Source organism: Cupressus sempervirens, chromosome 9 (genome assembly GCF_028749045.1).
Source record: "Cupressus sempervirens isolate cs-2001-9-10 chromosome 9, ASM2874904v1, whole genome shotgun sequence".
In the NCBI taxonomy this organism is placed as follows: domain Eukaryota; kingdom Viridiplantae; phylum Streptophyta; class Pinopsida; order Cupressales; family Cupressaceae; genus Cupressus; species Cupressus sempervirens.
Window position 1 is genome coordinate 186,518,285 of NC_143126.1, and position 25,533 is coordinate 186,543,817.

Genomic DNA, 25,533 nt, shown 5'->3' on the forward strand with positions numbered 1-25,533 from the left:
ACAATTTTTTCTACTTGTGCTTTATCATGAGATCTCTTTTACTAAGAGCCAAGATATCTATTCCCTAATTTCATTATTCTCTGATTTCATTATTATTTTGTCATTAAAACCTTTGCACATTAAAATAAATGAACTTCTAAAAAACTATTTTGAATAAGAAGACCATGTTCTCAGCCTCCTATAATGTTGACTTAAGACCATAAATAAATAAGAATAGATAAACTATAACAAATATGTCATTGTACATAGAACTTTGAATTTAAGGTGCGGCTACATCTCATGCTTACAACTCTAGCAATTAATCTCCCCAGTAATAAATATCTCAATTATAATATGAAAAGAAACACATTCAAGATTGCCATAGACCTCTTCATAGATTAATCATTAATCTGGTCTATAATGAGTTTCAAATACCATTTATAAATACAATAATAAAATTCAATCTCTCTTTACACAAGTTAAACATTAATTAAATTTTCTCTCTACTACTGAAGTGATATATATGATATATGTTAGAGAATTAGAGATATATTATATCTCATTTTAAAGACTGAAAACAATCCAATACGATAAAATATTGCTTTAGTACCTGTTCAAAATGCACTGCAATTGACATGAAGTAGTCTAGTATAGTGAAAAGTTTTGGTCTCCCTTTTACTGTGATTGCGTTGAAGGGAGAAAGTACTTTATTAGTATATCAAGTATTTGAATATACAAAAAGAAGCAGGAAGCCACCCATGGTAAACTTGTGGCTCTGGAGGACTTCTTATGAGCTACAACAAACATTCACTTCCTGATTTCAAAAGCCTTGTTGCTAACAAGTGAAGGTAAAGCTCTTGTAGACCTCCATATAACCAGTAAGTAGAAGGCCTTAGACCCTTTCAAAAATTGTCAAAATAAGGGTCTAAGGTGTTAGATTTCACTATACTTCCGCATATTAAGTAAGCAATAACAATATATTAAATTAGTATGTACTAAGAATGTGTCATGATCAGTGACCTACATTACTATGTGTCACTCCAAACAGTAAAAACAGGAGCATGACATATTGCTAGATTAGGTTTAGATCCCAAAGTCTGAAGAGAAGGTGTCATCCAGTTGTTGTTGCACGTTAGATTCTCATACCCAACTCTTCCAAGCTGCTGCTGAGTCAAATAGTATAGGCCTCTTCCTGATGGATCTATAGACATCATGTTTTCATAGGTCGATCCAGCTTTGGAAGCAACTGATCCTTCTGAATTGTCACTGAAGTGGGTGGCAGAAACAACTGATGAATTGGCAGATTGTGTTACAGAAGAGTTTTGCATCATCAACCCATTTGCTGCTAAAGTGTTTGAGATGTCATTGTAGATCTCAGCAGTTGAGCTATTGGCTTCTGCAGACTCCAAGCCCATGAGATTGTGCAAAACAGTGCCATTGGCTGCTAACATGGATGGGTGAAGATACTTCTGATGCAACTGTAATTGATAATCTTGCTGTGTTTGGTTGTCATTTGCCTGTTTCCACCATAGGCCTCTTTGCTGATATGCTGCTGCCATTGATGGGTTTGTTTGCTGCTGAAAAGCCAGAAGAGGCCATTCATGTGCAGCTTTAGCTGCAGCAGAGGCATTTCCATAGCTTACAGTATCATGTGTTTGGGAGCTCAATGTGCTGTCCTCATCATGAACAATTCTGGGTCCCTCCACAGTCCTCTCAAGATGAGCTGATTCTGCCTCTTTGATGCGCTTTGCAAGTCCTCCAATGGGCAGTGCACTGTTTATAATGCTCTTCACATCGTACCTGCTCATGTCAAAGTTTGTGACAGCATTGAGGCCCCGGAATTTAATGGCAGCAATGTCATACGCCTCAGCTGCCTCTTCTTGTGTACCTGTAAATCCAAACAGTCAATGCAATTCATTCCGTGTTATAGCCCATTGTTTCCATGTTCTTTGAAGATTTTAATGTCAACCAATAGAAATTTAGGGTTTCCAAAGGCCACCTAAGAAATGGTTATTTAGTCATATCTATAATCCAGAGATAAATGATCAGTAAACAGTACTTTTCTATCTATGAATGCATCATTGTAAAATATTACAAAGTCACTTAGTTGTTTATCCCAGGATCTCACATTTTTATGCATTCTACTACATGTCACTTTTGTTCAACCTACTATGCTAAAGAAGAAAAAGATTCATGTATTTACATTCTATGTTACACAGCACAATGGGAATAGTGTACTCACTAAATGTTCCAAGATACAAATCTTTATTGCCAGCAACTCTTCCAATCCGAGCTTGCCACCTGCCATGTTGATGGTGTCTGCAATAGATTCACAAATGCACACTGTTTCATGAAATAACATTTTGTAAAGTTGTTTTAAACTCAGTATCGACACTCAGATTCTAAATGCTTTAGAGAACTGAAAAATTCTAATTCGATTAAAAACAAACCTTGTTACTCCACGGTAAATAGATGCACCTCTGGAAAACCCACTGCTTTTCCTGTGAAATTAACTATTTGTTAATGCCTACGGTTAACAGGAATGGAATAAAACTTGTAGCAAAATAAATTTTGTGGTCTAACATAAGCTCTTTTGGCAAAATCAAGAACTACCTATTAACGCCTTTATTATATTATGAATTCAAGGAAATTCCAAACTAGTGTAATATGCTACATTGGAAATTAGAAATAAGATTTTCTCTTTAATGTGCTGTTAGGGTTTTCGCCCAGGAACAACAAATAACGAGTCAATCGATTTCATCAAAATGAAAGCCTTTTTTCTTCTTGTTATGATTAATGTATACATTGCCATCACACAACTTCAACTACATACAAAATCTCTATTGCACTGCAATTACATTCACAAAAGTTAAATGTAAGGAAAGTCAAATCGGTACCTTCTGAGAGAAGCAACGTATTCTTGCCTGGACATATGTTTCATGTCTTCCAGCTCCTTCTCGTAATTGGCAATCTGCATTGGACATTGGCAAAACCAACATTAAAACTATGATACATATAAGTACAGTACATATATAAATTGTGCTGAAACCACAATGCAAATAACAAGAAAGTAAATTTGTGTCATACGGGAAAATTTGTTGTGGTGGATGGACCCCAATATTTGAGAGCTGCCAGATCATAAGCTCTGGCTGCTTTATCTTCCTTGTCATAACCACCTGGATTTAAATTTCAACCATCAATTCAATCTCAGAATAACCCAAATTTTGTAGAGTGAAATAAAGAAAATAACCAAAGGTAACTAGCAAAACCAAAGAGAAGCTAGACTTCAGGCCATTAATAGATGACAAAACCAGTCAGGAAGATATCTACTCACCCAAATACACTGTAGAAGATTTGAACAATTTGTCCAGAATTCATGATCAAAATGACAAACAAACATTATTATGATCAGTTTACATAAAAATTATAAAGTTTGACAAAGCAAATTAAAATAGCCCTCTAGAACTGACCCCTAGATCAAATAAGTGTCCGAAAAAGGAAAATTGATTCAGGAAATAATTAAATCCTTACAAAGGTCATCAAACCCAATTCAAAATGCCCATTTAGATTCTCAATACTCACCTTGCCTGCCCTTTCGGGTCTGGCCATCCCTTCTGCAGCTGTTATCCCAGAGATGAGCTTCATATCTCCCTGTCCATCTATGCCTGCAATGGTGCCAAGAAACTACCTTATAAAAACCAGCTTAATATCATTGTTTCCATTCTATTTAAGGTTGTTTACAACACCATCTTAGCGCCAAGGATTAACTGTGTCAGAATACCATATAACACATAAAAATATGGACAAACCTAAAAATACTGTTTACAGTATCCACGATCAAGGATCAGTTAGTCTTCAAAACAGCACAACATACGAAACCTTGTATATATGATATATTTAATTACCTGGTGACTCCACGGTAGATTGAAGTTCTTTGCCCAAATGTATCAAGGGATTTCTTTGCCGCGGGTTGATCCACTGGTACAATTGCCTGATCCAGACTTCTTTTCTTGCTCTCAGATGAGGGGCTTATATCTTTATTAGAATTGTCCTTCTGAGAAGTAGTACTTGCAAGAGCTCCTGAGGGAGACTTGGACTGAGTAGTTGCAGGCACAGCCAAAGCAAAACAACCTTTACTTGCAATGGCTTCTGTCTCAGCTGGAGCACTACTAGTGGGAAAACTGTTGCCATTATTGTTCAACTTGACTTCTTCAGATGACTGGCTTCTCAACCATGTCTTGAAATCTGAGAGCTCATACATATTATTGTTGTTGTTTACTGAACTCTGAGAGAGTTGGAGGCTGCAGTCAGAAAACATGTTGTAGGCCTCCCCACTGTTATTGTATAAGTCTTGCATTGCAGAAGAAGCATGAGCTTGGTCAGACAGATCCTGAGAGTTCTTAGATGAATCAGTGGTCAAATCTGAGGCTCCATTGATGTGCACATGATCTCCCACAATGTTAGTTTTCATGGCTGAGCCGTGATCTGAATCTCTGCTGTACACAGGAGCTTTTCCATATATCTGATCCAGCTCTGAGGTGTGCATGTTATGAGCTTCTGATTCCTCAGAAAAATGAACACCCACAAATGACCCTCCCAAGAAATCTTCTAGCTTAGGGCGTTTCTGATCATCATTGTTGACATTGGTCATTATTTCAGTTTTCACCGCTTCTGGCTGACAGTTCAAGCTCTTCTGATGCCATTCTGCTAGTACAGTGCAAAACAAGCATTAGGATCCATTTGTTTAGGTACTGAACACAACCCTTTTTCTATCAACTCAGTTCTAATAGTTAATTATCATCATTGAAATGTACGGGCATTCCTAAGACCAGTAATGATGATCAATGACCCACATGGAAATTTACAAGGTTTTGTGCCAACATAGATAAATCATCCCGTGCAACAAAAGTATAAGAGACAGTTGCACTGTAGAACTACATATGGATTATGAGTCCTATACATGTTCACGGTATTCAAACAAGAAAAGAAAATCAGTTTAATTGTCTGTAGTTGTACAATGAGTTAGGTTTTCTATTAGCTAAAGATCAAGGCCTGTTCATGCAAATGTATGATGACTATAATAGCATCTATAGATCTTTAATCAGAGTCGAGACAAATCCGATCCAGCGAAATAATTAACGACGAAATACATGAACCCTAGATGCAGGTGACAAAAAGACTTTTTTCAAGGAACTGGGAGCATTATAATAGTTTCTGGAACATAACCCTAATCCATCAATTAAGCGTTTCGGTATTGAAACCCTTATACCATTGACACAATATTTCATTCAGCATTCTAGTAACAACCCATATGTGAAACGCAAAAATAGCATTCCACACCGTTTGCAGTAAATCATAGTGCAGATGCAGCCAGAATAGCATCAATAGATACAGAAAAACATAAACCTGAAACACATCACATTGTTTGTACCGAAAGGCATCTTATGAAAAATCCTATTCATAAGATTTTAAAACTTTTGAATAAAATAAAATCGCCGCATAACAGTGCAGCTACACACCATAAATCAACGTATAGATCAAAATCACAAACCTAAATTCCTGTCATTTTGCCTGCACTAGGTAGTACATAGTATGTTAAATCAAAATGAGACTATGAAGACTTTTGTAGGAAATCGAGTCATTGTATAAATATGTAGTCACACCCATAAGAGAAATCAGTTACAGCTACCTATAGATCAAAATACGAGCTTGAAAACATGTTACATCGCCCGTACTATCATATTCAATGATTAAATATTTGAAAATTTATCAAATCTTTGTATAACAGTATAGCTACGCCCATTAGAACAGTCACCTATAGCTACTCAATGATCAAATAAAAATAAACCTAACAATAGCTTGTCCTACCATATCCTACAAAGAGTCATACCCATAAAATGAAGCATATATCCATTTATAGATAGGACCCTTCACTGTACAAGACTATTCTGAGATGATAAGACCGCCATAAAAATCACCATTGAATCAAAATAATATATGTAAAAACAATCAAAACCATATATATAAATACCTGTATTATGGGTTCGATTGATAGCCTCAAAAAGGCACAAGGACCCATTATCAGACCTCAATGAGCCCATGTCCAAAGATTGGCTACTTGTGTTTGAAGGGAGCTCAAAACCAGTGGAACTGCAACTGCCATAGCCATTAACATCAGGCTGAGAAAAGTTATTAAGGATCATATTACTTGCATCCACTCCAGACTGGTTTGGGCAGTGTTGTCCTTGTCCTTGCATGTTATCCAAATGAGAAGCCAAGGAAAATGCTAACCAATTATTCATAGATCCCATTCTCCAAACACCCAACAACCAAAATTACTGATCTACAATACCTATATACCCTATTAAACCTCCTTGATTGGAACCAAACAACCATACATATAACGAAACCAAAACCAACTGCTACAACACCAAGCCTAATGCATATACTCACTGTATATACATCTACCAATCCTCCTCGGCTACTTCCTATTTGGAACAACCACCAAAACCAACTCCTGCAACACCCAGCCTAATGCATATACTCACTGTATATATATGCATGGGGACACACAAGCCCCACCCAAAGGGACTACTGAGGACTAGAATCAAGAAATATATCTATCTATCCCTTTCAGTAACAAACGAGGAGACTCTGCACCGTCTTCTTTGTGCCGTGGATGCACGGTTTTAGAGACTTAAGAAGACAAAGGTACACAAGAACCGAGGGGAAGTATGTGGCATTTTGGAGGGTGGTGGTATATCTGCCATTTGAATGCAAGCAAGTGTTCACCTTTTAGAGGAGAAAATAGCGGCTTATTTGACTATTAGCCCCGATGCCAACCCACCACCTCATATGAGTCATACAACCCCATGCAACTACGTAGACATTATTCCACTATTCTATTAAAATCCTTGCACTCAAAATAGGAAGCAGGAGAACACCCCTAAACTAAGGGTATTTGGCCAAATTATTATATGATCATCACAATACTTTATATCAAGAGGCCCCAAAACTTAGAGAGTTTGCCTGGGTGAGATGGCGCAGGAATCTGTTTTTTAGTTTATTTGTGTATTATGAGCATTTGTCCAGGGACGTTGTATTAAAGTAGTAATTTATTTCAAAATAAACTATATTTTGGGGATTGTCTTGGAGAAATCATAGCATATCTGGCTTTGACTACAAGGAAATCTGTGCAAGCACCTTGTGCTGTTTCCCTTTCTTACGTTGGGCAGTATTTCCCCCCTTGTTGGGATTATAAAAAGGTGTGAAATTGTTTCCTTATTTTAATGTTTTGGACATAATTAAGAAACTGCCAAAGAGATAAGTGCAATCCAACTTTATCAAGCTCATTTCTTTGGCCAATTGGGCGTTTGCCTCTTTCATCTTTTCTTCAATTTATGAGGGGTCAGTTATCAAAATAAATATTTGATTTGTTTAAAGTCTATATATAAGGCTTCATTTTCCCGTCATGGGGTTTTCTGTTTTTGTATTGTATTGCTCTTTAATTATTATGGTATCTTCACTCTCTAATTAAAAATAACATTGTAATTATTATTTGAATTATAGGGGAGAGGGGTAATTACATATGGGGTAAAGTCTCATGGTGCAAATTTGTTAACAATATGTTTGAATAATAATAACAATAAATAATAATCTTCTTAAAATAATTATATAAAATTAAATATAGAAATATTAAATTATTTCAAATTAATTTTTATATACTAAAAGAGATTATTGTATGCATTATGTTAACTATATGGAGAGGTCAAATTACAATAGAAATAAAGTGTAAAGTGGCATGGTGTAAATGGGTTGAAGATTTTTTTAAATGATTTAGAAATTAATAAGAAAATAAAATGTATGATCCACATATAAAATTTGAATAATTATAATTTATAAAATAGTTATTCGAAACAAGAATTATGGAGTGGAATGGAGTAGACTCTTCTGATGGGGTTGAACAAAGTAATTATTAAAGGATAGAGATTGGTTTGAATGGCTTTATCCATGCTAGATCATAGGTAAGCAAGTAGAGAAAAAAATTCACATTTTGTAGTATGAAGCTCAATAACAATCATTGAATGTAGGAAGACAAGTTTGGTATTGCAAGACTTTCTTGAATATATCCCCATTCTACCAACATCTTTAAGAGTTCTAGCTAATCTGCCTTGTCCAAAGAAATTATGGCAGATATAAAACACGAGAACGTTATGCAAAAGCCTTGCTCAGGGAAACATGATGTAGGATTTTGGATAACAACTAAATATTGTTAATTACTTTATAACTTGCATATGAAAGTAAACCAACAATGTTGAACATTAAATATAACCACATGCAAAGAGAACTCATAACACCATTATTCGTTAACTAGGGAAACCTTGGCCAAGGGAAAACCCCGATAGGGATGATACCCACTAGATGATCCACTAAAAAATAGAATCCTATTAAGGATATTGACCTTGTTAGTTGTCTATAAGTACATATAGTGTCTCGAGTCCTTGTTAGGGGACTAGGCCTTGTTAAAAGCCTCAACCCTGTTAGGAGTTGGTAGATCAAATACAATGTATGCAAGAAGAGCCCACTACCCTAACATGTAATAAGCAATAAAGTTCTTCACAAGTATAGATATACATACAATACTTTCTCACTGTTGAAACTCACACTTTCTCTAATCATACATCAGATCTTACATCACATAAGGCTCACATATCTTTCAAGCTATCTTCATAATAGTTTGCATGTCATACATCTTACACATTATCTGCGCAAGATAAGATATTTACTTATACCTTGCACAGTAATAAATCTCTTCTCAGTCGGCCTTCATATCTTCACACGCTTGACATAATATAAAATAACTTATGCATTAATATCTACAATGTTGGTTCATCATGACTTAGTAATTATTTTGTCACCTAAATAATTCTTTAAGTTGTACAACTCATATTTTTGATATGTTCTATTTTGCCCTATTAAATACATGAATTGGTATTTTAACTATAACTTGCATTGTATTGTCCATGCACATCTGCACACTGACTTACATCATCATGACATTTTAATAAAGCTATCCTCAACTACACATGAGCTAAGTCGAAGTGTGTCATTTGTACACATCACATTTGCCTCTGTATTGTTGCAAATTGTCTAATATTTAGACATTTTTCTATATGTAAATGCATACATGAAATGTTGAATACATGTTGTCGTAAATGACAACTCTCTAGACATCTAACTAAACATATTTCCAACAACCTTCTTATCCATAGAATCATGGAATAATTCATTGGGGAAAAGAAAAAAATAGTCTTTCTTGATACTTTTCTAAATACCATGGTGATATCACAAAATGATTTGTCTATGCCTCTAAAAGGGTCGAGGTTAGGTGAAGATCTAAGGGTAAATTTTTTAAATACAATCAACAACAAAATCATTCAATCAGAAAGATATGGGGTTTGAAATCTCAAAGAACATAAGAGGAAGAAGAATCAATGAAGGAAATCCTTCAAAGGAAGCAAGAATCAAACATTGGACTTAGAATAACCTTGTCAAGGGAATCTCTTCAAGTTCAAATACATGATCTCCATTTGTGAGCTCATGTATGTAACTTTTGGAATCTCTCCCTTGATAAAAATTCATTATTCAAGTGGGTAGAAGAAAACTAGATTACATTCAATGAGGTTTTCTTTAGTGAACAAAGCCTAGATTAATTTTAAGGCAGACTTTTTCTACTAAGGAGATGAGAGATTAAGTTCAAATTAAATTGTGGTTTCTCAATAGTTCTAGTATGCACATATGCAAATTTGGACACCAATTTTAATCTTGCTTCCAATATCATTAACTTCATTCCCATGTGGATTCAACTTCCCCTACAATAGAGGGAAGTAGACATTTAAAGGTGTTGGAAAATAAAGTGGGAATCTTTCAAAATTGTCTCTATCTTTATTGAAAATCCAAATCTTCCTATTTGAAGTTTTATGTTAATAGATAATACAAAATATATTAATTTTGTGTTGAAAATTTAATCTAAAATAGAATTTCCAAGATCGTTGATTAGTTTTTGAAGAACTAAATATTATTTGCAATATTTGTTACCATTCAAATCACCTTTCTATTGATTCCCATATTTTTGTCTTATCAATTTGACACACTTGGAAATCTCATCTATCTCTCTTTACCATAATCCCTTCTATGACTTCTCTCTCTCCTAAAACAAGTTTTATGTCCATGAATTGTTACCAAAACTAGAAAAGCTCACCTCTAGATTTTGAAAAGATTGTGAGTTTTATCTGAAACGGGATATTTTGTTATGTGGAACCTAATCAGACTTAGAGGTTAATCTCTCCTTACTTCATTTGGCATGATTTCCCCCCTAGATTATTCTACAAGGATTTGGAGGCAACACCCCCAAGATGGGGTCGAGTGGTAGTGCCCTTTATGGGGTCTTGGGTCAAAGCCCTAGGTGCACTCTTATCACAGTACAAGGTGTGTTTGAGGGAAAATGCCCCCTTGGGGGTTTTGGGGGCAAGCGCCCCTAAAAACTAAACTAACTTTATTATTGTAAAAGGCATCTACTGCTATTGTTTTATTGGACGACTTATTCTAGCCCAATTTTGTAAGCAATAAAAACCTTGTATAAAATGTCTTAGGGTTGGGGATTTCATAATTTTTTGTGAGAATGTAGCTTCTTGCAATAGTATTTAGTTGTAAGGGATTATAGATTGTAATCATGTTGTTATCATTGGCTAATGAGAATATTGGACTCAATGTTGGTGGATGTAGCCTAGGGATTGGGTGAACCATGTTAAATCTTTATGTCTTGTGTTCTCTTCTATCTGATTTATTATTTTTTGATATTGGTTATATTTGCATGTAACTGTTATTTCTATCTCTTTAATCCTAACAGGATAGTTTAGTTGAGAACACATATGATACTAAGAGAAGGGGTCAAATGGCATAATCCAAAAATATTACCTAAGTAATAAAGTGTCAACATTAACCACCACACAACTTATTAAGAAAATAAAGAACTTAAATGAAAATACATCACCAATATTTTTTTATGTGGAAAACCCAAAGTGGAAAAAACCATGGTGAACACTTTCTCACAAAGATAAATCATTGTATATATGATCTTATTTCAAATATAGCAGGAGCTCATTACCTTAGACTTTCAACCAAAGGCTTACTTCCAATACAATACTAGATATAGATTGAATATCATTTCTCTAGACTTTCAAACAAAATATTACTACCAAATTAGAAAGATATAGAAAAGGATATATGTCCATATAAGACAAATTATCCTAGGGATGAGTTATATAGAAATCTCCATAAAATCTAAAGAGAATTTATCTTGATAATGTAGTTGTCTTACACATCTTTTCAACCTTAGAAACACATTATGCTTTCTTTTATTTATATGTCATGGTAAAGATTAGATACTACATAAATTAAACTCTACTTTCTATAATTCTACTCAAAGACATTCACTCGCTTATGCTTCATTTAATATTTCTGAAAGTGCACACTATACTTATTAAAATATAGGTCATTAGAAATAAACAAGGTTGGCAATCCCAAAATAAAATTACAAGTCAACCATGTCAACAACAAAATATAATAAGGTTCATGCCTATGATAATAAGTACCAAAATATAGGTCACACATAATATGAACCTATTTGAATAAGAGATAAACATTAAATGCAATACTCTAACCAAAAATTGAAGTAGGATCCAATCTAGGAAAGAGCAGTGACCACTAGTACAATAAAAAATTTCTAATACTAAATCTGAAATAACTAGAACAACTTCCATAGGGGTCTTACATGTGTAACATTTCACTTCCCAAAGATGTGTGTGTGTGTTGGAAGTCTATTGGGAAAGTAAGATACTAAGAGGGGGGGGGTGAATCAAGATCTATAAAAATTTTAACCTTTGAGACAATTATCAAACTAATATCTTTCCTCGCTAACCCTTATCTCAATAAATATATGGATCGCATACACAAATATCCCAATGATGTATTTAATCTAATAGATTATCACATCCATAAACATGGATCAACACATAACACAAAGATTTGGTAACCCAGAAACCCTCTAAGGCGAAGGTAAAACTGGAATGGGAATGACACCCACAAATCTTCACTACTATGGTCACAAAGTTTTCCTTTTAGGGATACAAGTTTGATCACTTATTATGATCTACCCTATGAGGGATCTACCCTATTAAGAGTAAGAATTTTCTTAAGGGAAAAATTCATCTAGGAACTAAGAATTCAAACACAAGCACAACTGTAGACCAAGAGAGAGAGTATGATCAAAATAACAATATATTCAATATGTCATGTTAAGAGTACAGTAGGAGTGCATGTATATAAAGGCCTCTGAGATACATCTAGAATGTCTCGTAATCAGCTACATGATATGTCAATAATCAAGCACATGTCCATCAGATATGGTTATCCTCCATTAAGCACGAAAGTAAGTGTGGTGATGAGAGGATAAGCCTACAAAGGTGTGACATGCAAATCAATGTTGTAGACACCATGTGCTAAAATAGAGTTGCATACACCTATGTTGTCAACATGACAACTCAAAAAGGTGCACGAACTCCTAAGTGTCTCACAAATAAAAATAATAAAATAATGCATTAACCTAAGTGAACTTAAGTAAGTGTAAATAGTGAATAAATGGATGGATGGAGTAATCAACACCCCCCCCCATTACAACATGCATCCAGTATATACATAAGAGAATGAGAGAAGGAAGAGAGACAGAATAGGCTCCCCCCTCCCAAAAGAAGAATGCCAACAAGTGAAAGCCGCTCTGATGAAGAAGTTGGTCCAAGAATGTAGAATGGTGTTCCTCCCCTTAAGAAGAAACAATGGCCCAAAGGTACAATCCTGAAGATGTATGGTGGCCCTTAAACCTGCTCAAGTATCCTTGTACTAATGTTGATGCTCACCCCTTCCAACTCTATTGAAAAGAATGAATGCATATCTAGAAAGGATGTCTATTGAACCTATTCCACTAAACCATCTGTCTCCTTTATTGACAAAGAGACCTCCGCTAATTGTTGTTCATAAGGATCCACAATTGTGCCAACGTATAAAGATTGATCATGTAGAGAATGGACATGAGGGTCAGAGTGAGCCCTCACAACAACTATAGAAGGATCACCTTCGTCAATGAGAAGATGTGAATCCTCAAGTCTATCTCCCAAGTCAACTAAAGTTGGAGCTAGAAGATGAGATGTACCATTCTCTGATGGACCTTTCACTGTGGCAATGTAAGCATGTGGACTAGACTGATGATGTGACCTCTCACTACAACTATCAATAGAACCCCATGTGTTTGAACCTGTTGAAGCATTATCATTGGTGTCACTATCAATTTCCACTATGTATGATGTACAGAGAGGATTGCAGGATAAGTTGGGTGAACTTTCCTCAAAGTGAACATCATTCTCCACAAAGATCTCAAAAGTCTCGAGATCCATTAGTCTGAAAGCCTTTGCATTGTCTTCATAACTGATGAAGGTACAAGGCCTAGGTGTCGGTGCCTTACAAATCCTAGAAGATAGGTTAGCCCATGCTGGACAACTAAAGACTTTGAGGTGACTAACAACTAGTTTTCTACCACACCATGCCTCAAAAGGAGTCTTTCTGTCTAAGGCATTATGCGGAGACCTATTAAGTATGTGAGTAGCACTACTAATGGCTTCAACTTCTAATGTAGGATCAAGAGACTTGGCCTTTATCATGCAACTTTCCATGGTCTTGAGAGTCCTAATCCTCATAGTTGCAACATCTGTCTTATGCAGACTGAATGTTGGTGGGTTCTGAAGATCAATCCCCTCTATTCTACAAAATTCCTTAAGTCTTTTGTCTATGTATTTGTTCTCATTGTCCACCTTAGTACCTTGATGGCTTTCCTTGACTTGTGTTTAACATGAGTCTTGAAGTCTTGAATCTTATGAACCACTTCACTCTTATGATGAAGGAAAAAGACCCAAGTGAATCTTGAAAAGTCATTAACAAATGTGAGGATGTAGTGGCCTTGGCTAACTGAAGTTACTGAAAAAGGGTCCTGCTAAAACCATGTGAACTAGCTGAAGAACAACTGGGACTTGAGAAGACTTCCCTTTATCATACTTCTCCTTAAGATTCATATCCACTAAACAAGATGAACATTCTCCCTTAGAAAAGTTGATATTTGGTAGACATTTGACCATGCATTTAGAGAAAAATTGTTGAAGAGAGCAGAAGTCAAGGTGACCAAACTACTCATGCCATAAGTTGTGTTGTGAAGTAGAGTGGGTCAACAAGGCTTGAGAAGGAGACTTAGGCACAAAGTGGGAAAAGGAATAAAGCCTCGTTTCATCATTGACTTTTCCCCCGGCAACCAATGAATCATCTTTTAGACTTTGCACCATCACTAAATCTGGAAGGAACTCAATTTTATGACCAACTGATAGGATATTGGAGCTAAGGTTTGGAACATAGAGAACATCTTTGAATTCCCCATTTTCCACTTCCACATGTCCTTTTCCCTTAACTTCCATTTTGCTATCATCTCCCATGAACATGTGCGGTACCTTTGATTGCTTCAATGAAGAAAAATCTCCCTTTGAAGAACGAAGAACCCATATGATAGGAGGCACCTAAGTCAAGTATCCATTCCAAAGAAGAACTTGTATTTTCCATAAGTGCTTGGCCTTTAACCTCTGAATAGGTTGGAGTTGAATCCTTGGAAGCCTAGAACTTGAATCTTGTTCTTCCTAAGTAGATTTTCTAATGAGCATTGATTCTTTTTGTCTTGCAATGATGCTCATCATGATTTGGCTTTTTGTAGTATGCACAAAAGAGTTCGTCCTTCTTTTCATTACTTCCTTTCTTGTTGGAAGAAGAACCACCTTATTGTGAGGAGGATTGTTGTGTCTCAAATTGTGTTTTCTGACTCCACTACTTCTTCTTCTTGTTGCTTTTCCCTTCTTGACTTGATTGGTGCTCATCACTAGCCACCAAGGCTTTGGTCTTTGATGACTTAAGAAGTCCTAAATCCATCAAGTGAGATTGTTGAACAATCAACATCTCTACAAATGCATCAAATGAAGACTTCTAGTAAGTAGATCCCATGGTCAACCTGAGTATTAAAACTTGAAATGAAGGAAGCATACTCTAAAGGTAGCCTCTTCAGGATGTGATGAATCAACCTGTCATCCTTCATGGCATTTCCACAATCTTTAAGAAGTGCACTATACTCATTGGTTTTTATGATGTAATCATAAATTGTGTCAAAATTCTTTGGATCCAAGAGAAGTAGATCATCTTCAATCTAAAATCCCTTTTCTTCATCCACCTTACCATATAGTGATTCAAGTTTATCCCAAGCTTCTTTGGATTCTAAACAATTTTTAGAGTGAAAGAGAAGATCCCCATGTACACAACTCCTAATAACTCCTAAAGCCTGTTGGTCTTGAATTTTCTAATCAATGAGTTCTTTAGCATCAATAGGTTTAGTAATTTTACCATCAACATAAAGACTATATCCTTTTTCCTTTAATCTACTCCATGCAATATCTTTCCATGTAGAATAGTTGTGTGAAGTTAGAGGAGGACATTTAAAACCCATGATGCAAAAATGAAAAGAGCACAATAGAGAGACACAAAAACATAGTACACATGCCCCCCCCCCCCCCCCCTTTCATTCAATCAAAATACCCCCCCAAAAAAGATGCTTTTGGCACTTTATAAGTAGTGCATGTACAATGGGCCACTTGTCAAAATGAACAAAGTGGACTTTCTAATTTTTCTTTTACAACTACCTTATGAGGCTCAAATTTGTCACTAAGCATTGTAGTTGAGATATACAACAATTCTAAAAAAGAATCAAAGCTTTATAATGTCGAAAAAGGCCTAATTTTTAAAGTGAGATTTTGGTCCACACAACCCTAGAATCTAACTTCAGATCTAGAAAGTAGACAAAAAAAATGCACTTTTAAAAAAATAGAACTTGAAAAGGTGACCAGATGTGCTCGTACGAAGCTTTTGAAGTTGCAAAATGTAGGATTATGCAAGTACAGTCACCAAAAAATGCAATTTCTGCAAAATCTATGCACCAAAACCAGAAAACAACATCGCCACTAGAAAATTCAAGAAATTGTACCCAATTTCAAAAATAATTGCACCTAAATTAGAGTCCAGATGTCCAAGTTATGGGCTCGCAAAGTCAGGTTACCAAATTGAAAGCAATCTGGAGAGGGGTCTGGAGCAAAAACTATGAGTCTATATTTGACAGTCAAACAGCTATCATAGCAGTTATAAAAGCCTTGGTTTTGACTGTCAGATGGCTATCAATTTTAACCTTGAGAAAGATGATGTCAGCAAAAAAATAGGCCCCTAAGCTGATGTGGCAAGATGACTATGTAGTCCATACGCTGACATGTCATACGAATTGTACAAATCTTACGACACTGGCACGTGGTAAAATAATAGCCAAATTCCACATGACGCATGGCAATTTCGAGTTGACTATGCAACTGAGTTGGCATGGGTGAATTAATTGGCACCACGTGTCACAATTTTTGAGGCCTCCCTATGTTTGCATGGGTGAGAAGATAGACAAGGTTGCATGGCCAAAGCTATAATGGGCTTTAATTTGAAATAGGGTGCCAATTTTTGGAAACCATGTGTTGGAAAATAATACTACCGAAGGATTTTTTTGTCATGCTCAGAATACTGAAAGTCATGCTGAAAAATCAAAAAAAGTAGTGGTCAGAGCTAGAACAATTGCTAGAATGCAGAGTGGTCATGGGCCGGTGACTGCTAACTATTGTGGGTTGCCAGAATGACAACAGGGTGCCAAAAAATTTGAGCATAATCACCGGGAGAAATAAATTTGATGCAAGTAGCAGGTGGGAGTAGTTTATACATTCGTCAAAAAATTGTTGAATATGCGTCATGGATGGATACTTGTGTCTACGAGCGTCGTGGAGTTAAACTCGCCGAGTTTTGCAATACACTAGCCAGACTTTATAATAAAATTCCCACATCGTCTGTGGGGATACACCTTTGGGTGATTAAAAAAGAAAGTCTGCACTTACCAAACCAAAGTTGCGGTGGTGGAAGTGGTCTGCTCACCGGTGAGTTTGGTGCCACCGGTGGAGTTTGGTCTTGCTCATCGGATAAGGGGGGCTATTGCCAGATTGTATAATGCAATGCCCCCTGCAAGTAATTAGTATGGCCACTGCGATGTGTGCAGACTTGCCAATTTAAATCAAATAAGTTTTCAAAAATAATAAATTTCTCCAAATGGTAGATTTGGGGTGTCACTACCCAGGTCTACTAAAAAAAAATTCTCTACTAGGTTCCCAAAGGGAAAATAAAATTTCAAAAAAAGTAGTTGAAAAAGTAGAGAAAAAATATAGATCCGAAAATGAAATGAATTAATAAGATCTGTAAATGACCATACCCAAACTACAAATCGAGGCCTCTAAGTTTTGATTTGCAAAAAAAAATTTCCTCACAGTTGACTTTGGTCCAAGGTAGCCGAATTTATAGTCGATCTTCACCGAATCAGCATTCTTGATGCAATGGTGAGGTTAGATCTGGCTCTAGATGCTCCCAATTTTTGTAATACTTCATATTCAGGCTGAGGTGCTAAAGTAACATGTCTCGAATGGCTATGTGATGAGAAAATCTCCAAGATCTGATACCATGTAAGAATTTTCATAACAGGAAAATTCACCTAGGAACTAAGAATTCAAACACAAGAACAACTATAGACCAAGAGAGAGAGTATGATCAAAATGACGATATATTCAATATGTCATGTTAAGAGTACACTAGGAGTGCTTTTATATAAAGGCCTCTGAGATACATTAGAATATCTTGTAATCAGCTACATGATATGTCAACAATCAATCACATGTCCACCAGATATGGGTTATCCTCCATTAAGCACAGAAGTAAGTGTGATGATGAGAGGATAAGCCTAGAAAGGTGTGACATGCAAATCAGTGTTGTAGACACCATGTGCTAAAATAGAGTTGCGTACTCTTGTGTTGTCAACATGACAACTCAAAAAGGTGTGCAAACTCCTAAGTGTCTCACAAATAAAAATAATAAAATGATGCAGAATAATAAAATAATGCATTAACCTAAGTAAACTTAAGTAAGTATAAATAGTGAATACTTATTTACACCAACAAAGAGATGCAAGACTTATTCAATCTACCTTGATTAAAGGATTTAAAACTTACAAAAAAGTAGGCACTCTATTAGGAGATTTACATAGGCTTGTTAAGACCACTTTGTTAAGAGATTTATCCTGATTCACTTTTTCTAGAGTGTATCAATACTTGATCCTTCGATTATCACTCTAACTCTTGATTAAGCATATCCTCTTTCCAAACTCTAATCCTCTCTTTGAGCTAATATAATTGTTATCTACAGTTTACTATTATTCTCAATCTCTATATCTAATTCTATTTTAGACATATCTAATCTCTATATTGTTCCTTCTTTTATAACCAACTAGAGAAGGTTCTAGATCCAAATCAACAATCCAAATTTCTACCTTCTTCACTTAAACCTTCCATTTTTCTAATTGGCTAAATAGCTTGAATATGGATTAATGATCCAAAATAAAATGTGTAATCATTTCTTTGAATTACTCCTCGATCATTAAAACATGCATTGGGTCAACCAAAAATGGTTTACCTCAGTGTTTGTGAAATTCCAAACAAATATGTAGATACAATGTCTTTCTTGACACATGAACACTCTGGCACTCGGTCATGACTAATCTTCATGTTGTCCTTCAACTTTTGTATGCTCATCACTTATTGTATAACATGACATGAACTAAATTTGTATAGTTTGGCACATACTTTCCTCTATCTCACTTGAAATAAATAGACTTCTATGTCACTCACTGTATATAGGGGTACTCAGCAGCCATAGAATTTTTTGGTAATAATGATTGCTTAACCCATACTGAAGTAAGAACAAGTATATATAGATTACTCAAGCTTAGTAGGATGACTCAATTGCAGTGATGACTGACCAACTTTTCCAACTAAATGACTAAGTGTTTAACACTAATAGATAACAAACTGTAAGGATCAACAATCTCCCCCTTTGACATTAGTGGAAAAAACACTTTTCCATGATTCAACATTACATCCAAAACTAAAAATATAGTACTCCCCCTTAGACTTTGGTTCAATCTTCAAAAGACTTCACTATGTACAATATTTATACATGACTTCATACATACATACATACATACATACATACATACATACATACATACATACATACATATATATATATATATATATATATATATATATATATATTCCCCATTGTTTTTTTCACTCATGGCTATTGGGGTGAAGGGGTCAAAGAATACTTCTCCAAAAATGGTTTTTGAATTTTTATAACCATTTTAAGTGCACTATCCAAACTTGATCTAATAGATTCCAAAACTATAATCATTATCTCTAGTTGAGCAGCTAGGTCAACTAAACTTTTTGTAGTAGAGAGATGTGAATCTCTTTTTGCTATCTCCTTTACAAGTAATAACTCTCTCTGTATCACCTCCAAATGAGGTATCAATGTTGACTACATGGAAATTAGTTTATCTCTCATTCTTCCATCAGTGGCTTATAATTCAGCCAATCTTTTTTGATAAAAAATTTATATGTTATAATAAATAGAGCTTGAACTTGTATCCATGCTCAAAAAATGTCCTGCAAACTTCATATCTAACAATAACTTCTCAATCTAATCTTGAATATCTTGTGTAAACCTTGTTACATCACATAAAGGTATATACAAATTTTGAATATTTTGTACCACACCTTCCACATTATTTACAAGGTTTGATAGTTCAATTTTCCTTATAGAAATCTCTATTGACACTTTCTCCAAAACTTTCTTCTTGAATTTCTTCTTAGATCAGTGCAATAACTTCTCATTTTCCTCAATATCATCATTGTTTATCTTCTCTACAATGTGCACTAATTAGTCCATAATGGGAACTTTCTCATCAATATCTTTGATATCACATGCATCAACAAAAATATTTTTTTTCTTGAAGTACATGTCTTTGTTGATGTTCCCTTCTCACTTCTTCCTACATGGTCTTTCTTGCTAATAAATCTTACAAAATTTTCATATGCTCATATGTCAAGTGACCAATATCAAACTTGAGAATCACTATGACTTTTTCAAGTGTCATTTCTTTGCCAAGTGACCTTGCCTTCTTCATCAATTTCTTTTTTGGTGTATTTTTTTCTTGGCAATAGTAGTTGTAGTGAGTGTGATGATATATCTACACTCATTCTTTTTTTCTCTTATGATCTACTAGCATAAATGCCTACTAAAGTTGACTCTTTCTAAGTTAAAATCACCTATTGTTCAAATGTGCCACTTATCTAAGCTTCAAATTGTGTAGGAGGTCCTACACTCAGTCCTATCTATGTTTCCTCTATTGCATTTTTTTGCTGACCTTGTTCGGTGATCATTGCATCATCGTACCTTTGTCTCTTTAATTCTCTCTATAAGAGGTCCTAATATTGGTGCTTGTATCTCACCAATAGTAGAACTATCTACATGTGCATTCATCCCATCAATCTAACCCTCTATGGTCTAATATACCTTAGTAGGCTCTTCACCTCTCTTCTCTTCAACTATCAATCTATTTTGTTCCTCAGCATCTATGACTAGTGTCTTCTATTACATTTGTTGAAATTGTGTATTAAATTCAAAAATAACAATAGTTTTTTTAGCTATTGATGTAGTTACTTATTGATTTGTTCCTTTCGCTCCAATCTTCAAATATTTCATCATTTGAACAACAATTGGATTTGATGTATCACTCAAAGTGTCTTTTATGGATTTAGGATCTTTCTCCCCTTTCTCTTTCTTAGTAGACACTATCTTCTCTAGCTCAGTTGACACTAGAGTCATATTGGGCAAAGTACTGTCAGGGGTTTCATCCTCAACAATGATTGTCTCTATTTGGTTTTCCTTCTCATGAACCATTTTATCCATTGTTATATAGATGTTCTATATTACCTAGTTCTACTTTCTCATCTTCCTTTTCCTCTACCATTATTGTCACCATTAGCCCACATAATTCCTTCCCTACATGTTTTCTCTCTTGTACTACTTCCTTAATTTTGTATCTCAAAATTATATATGCTCTAGTTTATGGTACAAATTTCTTTGCAAAATCTCTTAAGGAAATAGACATATGAATCTTTCCTAAATCTGGCATATTTTGGGCTAAAATTATTTCCCTTATTTGTCTTTATGTGCTTAGTGATCATTTCCATTTTGAGTCCATTTTGAGTCTCCTTGGCCTCTGATTTCCTCTTCTTGGGATACTTTCCCTTTGTTTTCCTTGTAATTTGCAGTGTTCCTTTCTTTGGCTTGACAATTGCATGGGTAGTTTCCTTTGATCCTTTCCTAGTCACTTTTCTTTGAGGTGTAGAAGTAGGTGATGTAACCACTTTCTTTAGACTCTTCTTTCAACCTTAGGATCAAAAATTACAATATTCTTGCCTTTAGGTTCCTAAGAATTAGAAATTGCTAACTCTTTTCCCTTATATTTATCTTCTTCATCATCTTCATCATCACTCTCCTGATCTTCCCCTTTTACTTTAGTGATTTGTAGTGGTGCTTCTCCAATTTTTCCTTCTAAATCTTGTATCATTTTCTTTCTCTTCCTATCCATCTTTGGTACCTTTGTCTACATCATCAACTTAATATTTTCAGTATCATATGTGACAAATGGCTCAGCAATTTTGTCAATCTCCTCTAACAATAGTGATGTTATTACTACAAGCATTTTATCAACATTAACTTCATAATAAATTGACGTCAAACATTCAACCCTTGGTGTAATAGCTTGAGCATAGGTGTAGTTTGTGTCCACCATGAAGCATGTGGTCATAATAATGAACAATGACCAACTTAGGGATTCTCAACCTATTTTTCATTTTTCTCTTAAATTCATAAAAATATCCATCCAATATTGTCTCAAAATTGTCTCCTAATTGCTCAATGTAACCATTTGTTTTCTTAGTTACTGATCTAGTTTTATCCCGCACAATATCTCCACTAGTAGGAAATGAATTATGTACACAAAGGAATATGTACAATATGAGTGAGCCAAACTTACATGAAGTATTCTTTCCTTTTCTGATGGCTCCCATTTTCTCTACCAGTTAGATCAAGTGCAACTTAACTAAGTTGTAGTTATGGTCCTTCTTGACAATCTTATAACCCAATTCTACTACTATGCAAGACACACTATTCATTCATCTTAACTAATAGAATTATTGAGCAATTTATTAGATTGCAAATTCAATATTAGGATTGTCAATTGTAACAATTGACATTCCTAGGCCATTCCATTTTGCCTTGGTAAGTTCTTCAATCACATTTCTTGATTGGCATCGAACTCTCTTCACTTGGTGAAGGGTAGGATAACTAGTGACTTAATGGATGATCAATTTGGTGATCTACATTGGCCTATTTTCCATCCATAAATTCAAGTCATGCATTTTTCTCAAAACTATCATGATCTACTCGACCTTGAAAACCTTAGGAAATTGTAAGGCATGGATAATCCCTTTCTCACAACTACTATATTTTCTTACTTCAAAACTCTATTTTTGCATAGCCTTTCATATGAATTCCTCAGTTCAAAGTCTCCAATTTCTATGATTTTACACATGTAACAAGATCTCATGTATCATTTCTCACAATTTGGGCATTGCTATCCTTCAGTCCCTCCTTCTTTCCACTTCCAAATGTAGAAGATGTCATTTCAAACTAGGGTTTCTAAACTTTAAAAAATCTCACAAAGTAACCAAACTTGGTTCTAATAATCTTCACAAACTTACTTACTTTCACCAATGGCATGCACTAGATCCTTCAGAATTTGCACAAATTGCTCCAAATTTCCTTTGAATCACTCTGCAAACTCTCAAATTGCTAGCTAAATGAAGAAATAAACTCAACATTCACTAAATACCTTCAAACGATCAAAATACCCTTGTATTTAATGTTTTGTACATATAGTAGGTAGATTCAAAATGCATGTCAAGTGTATCAGCTTCCATAAGAAAACTCAACATTCATACTTCCATTCACTAGCTCGATCATGATAACAACTCGATCATAACAATATTTCTACTTCTCAATCATAGATCAGTCAAGCATAACATCTCGGTCCACATAGGAGCTCAATCAACATTGTGACTCAGTCTTAAGTAACTTGGTATTTTCTCTCTTTTCTTGGTCCAAACCTTAGAACTCTCCTAATGCATCTCATCTTATATGGGTATGGACTTCACTACATCACTTGTTAGAAACTAATGTATGATAAATCATTTGAAATATAGTTCCTCATATACCTTTTTGGCTTAGTTTAAGGTAGTGTGATCACATGATCCATTGGATTGGGTGATCTCAACTTTTCTTGTTCCACTATTGTTTCCTTCATCCTTCTTTCTCCATGTTTGATTCATCTCATTTCTTGTGTGTTCCACATCAATAATACTTTTTTTTTTGTTCTTCTCATTTATTGATGCTAGTTCTTAGGTCCTATTATTTCTTCTAGTCAAATTTCCAATCTTATGACATCTATAACAAACTATACTTCCATTCATCCAACTCTTGGATTTTCCTTTGAAATGTGTCTTGATACAATTTTCTACAATATGACCATATTCACCATAGTAATGACAATTGTACCATGTATTTTAATCTCAATTGCATGAGTTGACTTTCTTAGGTGAATTCCTTTGCTTCTTGGCTTTCCAATTAGGTTTTTCCTTTGATCTTCATTCTTGAGCTTTATGTCCATACTTCTGACAGTTGTAGCAATATCCTTCAAATCTAGGTGCTACTGATGTATTGCTAACTTTGGATCTACACTTATGTTCTTGATGTCCTTTCTTATTGTAATTAAAATAGTAGCCATTGAATTTGGGCTTAGGGTTTTTCTCACCACTCGTTCTTCTACAAATATCTATTATATGACCTAGTTTCCCATAATGATAATATGTAGGTTTTCTATTATTTGTCTTTGCATTCCTTTGTTCTCCACTCCTTGATGGTTCTCTTTCCTTGGTAGAAGATAGGTGCTCAACATAGCCTATTCTAGATGTATCATGAGGTCTTCTTTGTTACCTTATCAGCTCTTCATAGTATCTCATAGCTTTGTTGTGTTTGTTCAACCTTTTAATGAATTCCTTTCTAGATCTCAACTCATTCTTCAAACACTCATTCTCAAATTTCATATTTGCAATCTCCACATCTTTCCTATTGAGTTCTTGATTTTCACTTAATAGTTTATTGAGTATATCAAATTTCTTGTTCATAAGTTTCTACATGCCAAATATTCTTTCATCACATCTTGTGGTCATTTTTCTCTTGTCTTCATCAGTCATTATCTTATCTTCCTCTGACTTCTTTTTTGTTTCAATCACTTAACACAATCACACTGATTGGATTCCATCCTTTTTCATTAGTCCTCTAATCTCATCATTCAATGTATTGTTCCTTTCCAATAGATCTACTATTGTTGCATCACTTTCACAAGAATTTCTATCATCAAGTAGTCCTTCAGTGTCTTCTTCTTGATATTGAGTGTCATTCTATTGATTGCCAACTCCTTCCTTCTATTTAAGAATTTTTTCAATTCCTCTCTTACCACATCAAGTTCTTGCAGTTCAATTTGTATATCAATCTTTTATTTTTCAATGATCTTTCCCAACTTATAATCCTCCATCTCCAAGATCTTGACTCTCAATTGGTTATACTTTTGCTAAGAGAACTAGGCTCTGATACCAATTGTTGGAGGTCTATTGGAAAAGTAAGATATTGAGGGGGAGCTTGAATCTAGATTTATAAAAAATTTAACCTTTGAAACAATTATCAAACTAATATCTTTCACTACTAACCCTTATCTCAACAAATATATCAATCACATAAACATATACTACAATGATGTATATAATCTAATAGCTAGTGACATCCATAAACATTAAAGTAAATGATCAACACATAACACAAAGATTTGGTAACCCAAAAACCCTCCAAGGTGAAGGTAAAATTGGGGTCGAAATGACACCCACAAATCTTCACTACTACGGTAACAAAGTTATCCTATTAGGGCTACAAGTTTGATCACTTCTGATGAACTACACTATGAGGGGTCTACCCTATTAAGAGCTACAAGACTTATTTAGTCTACCTTGATTAAAGGATTTAAAAATTACAAAAAATTAATCACTTTATTAGGAGATTTGCATAGGCCTTTTAAGACCACTCTATTAAGATATTTACCTTGATTCACTTTTCTAGTATGTATCAATATATGATCCTTTGGTTAGAATTCTAATGCTTGATTATGGATCTCCTCTTCCCAAACTCTAATCCTCTCTTTGATCTGATATAAATCTGCTATTCATGTTACTACTCTACCCAATCACTCTACCTGATTCTCTTTCAAAAATTTGC

The 25,533-nt window shown here is 34.8% G+C and overlaps 1 protein-coding gene across 1 annotated transcript; it reads right to left on the reverse strand.

Moving 5' to 3' along the window:
• Window positions 1–630: 630 nt before the first annotated feature.
• On the reverse strand, window positions 631–6,236 carry LOC149538099 (uncharacterized). The gene is made up of 9 exons (XM_089802419.1): window positions 6,011–6,236; window positions 3,885–4,683; window positions 3,562–3,644; window positions 3,314–3,322; window positions 3,067–3,155; window positions 2,877–2,950; window positions 2,430–2,480; window positions 2,222–2,298; window positions 631–1,867 (listed from the first exon to the last, which is right to left on the reverse strand). Exons 1-9 carry the CDS (start codon window positions 6,234–6,236, stop codon window positions 1,008–1,010), a joined length of 2,268 nt encoding a protein of 755 aa, XP_089658545.1. The 3' UTR covers window positions 631–1,007.
• Between the last annotated feature and the right edge of the window lie 19,297 nt (window positions 6,237–25,533).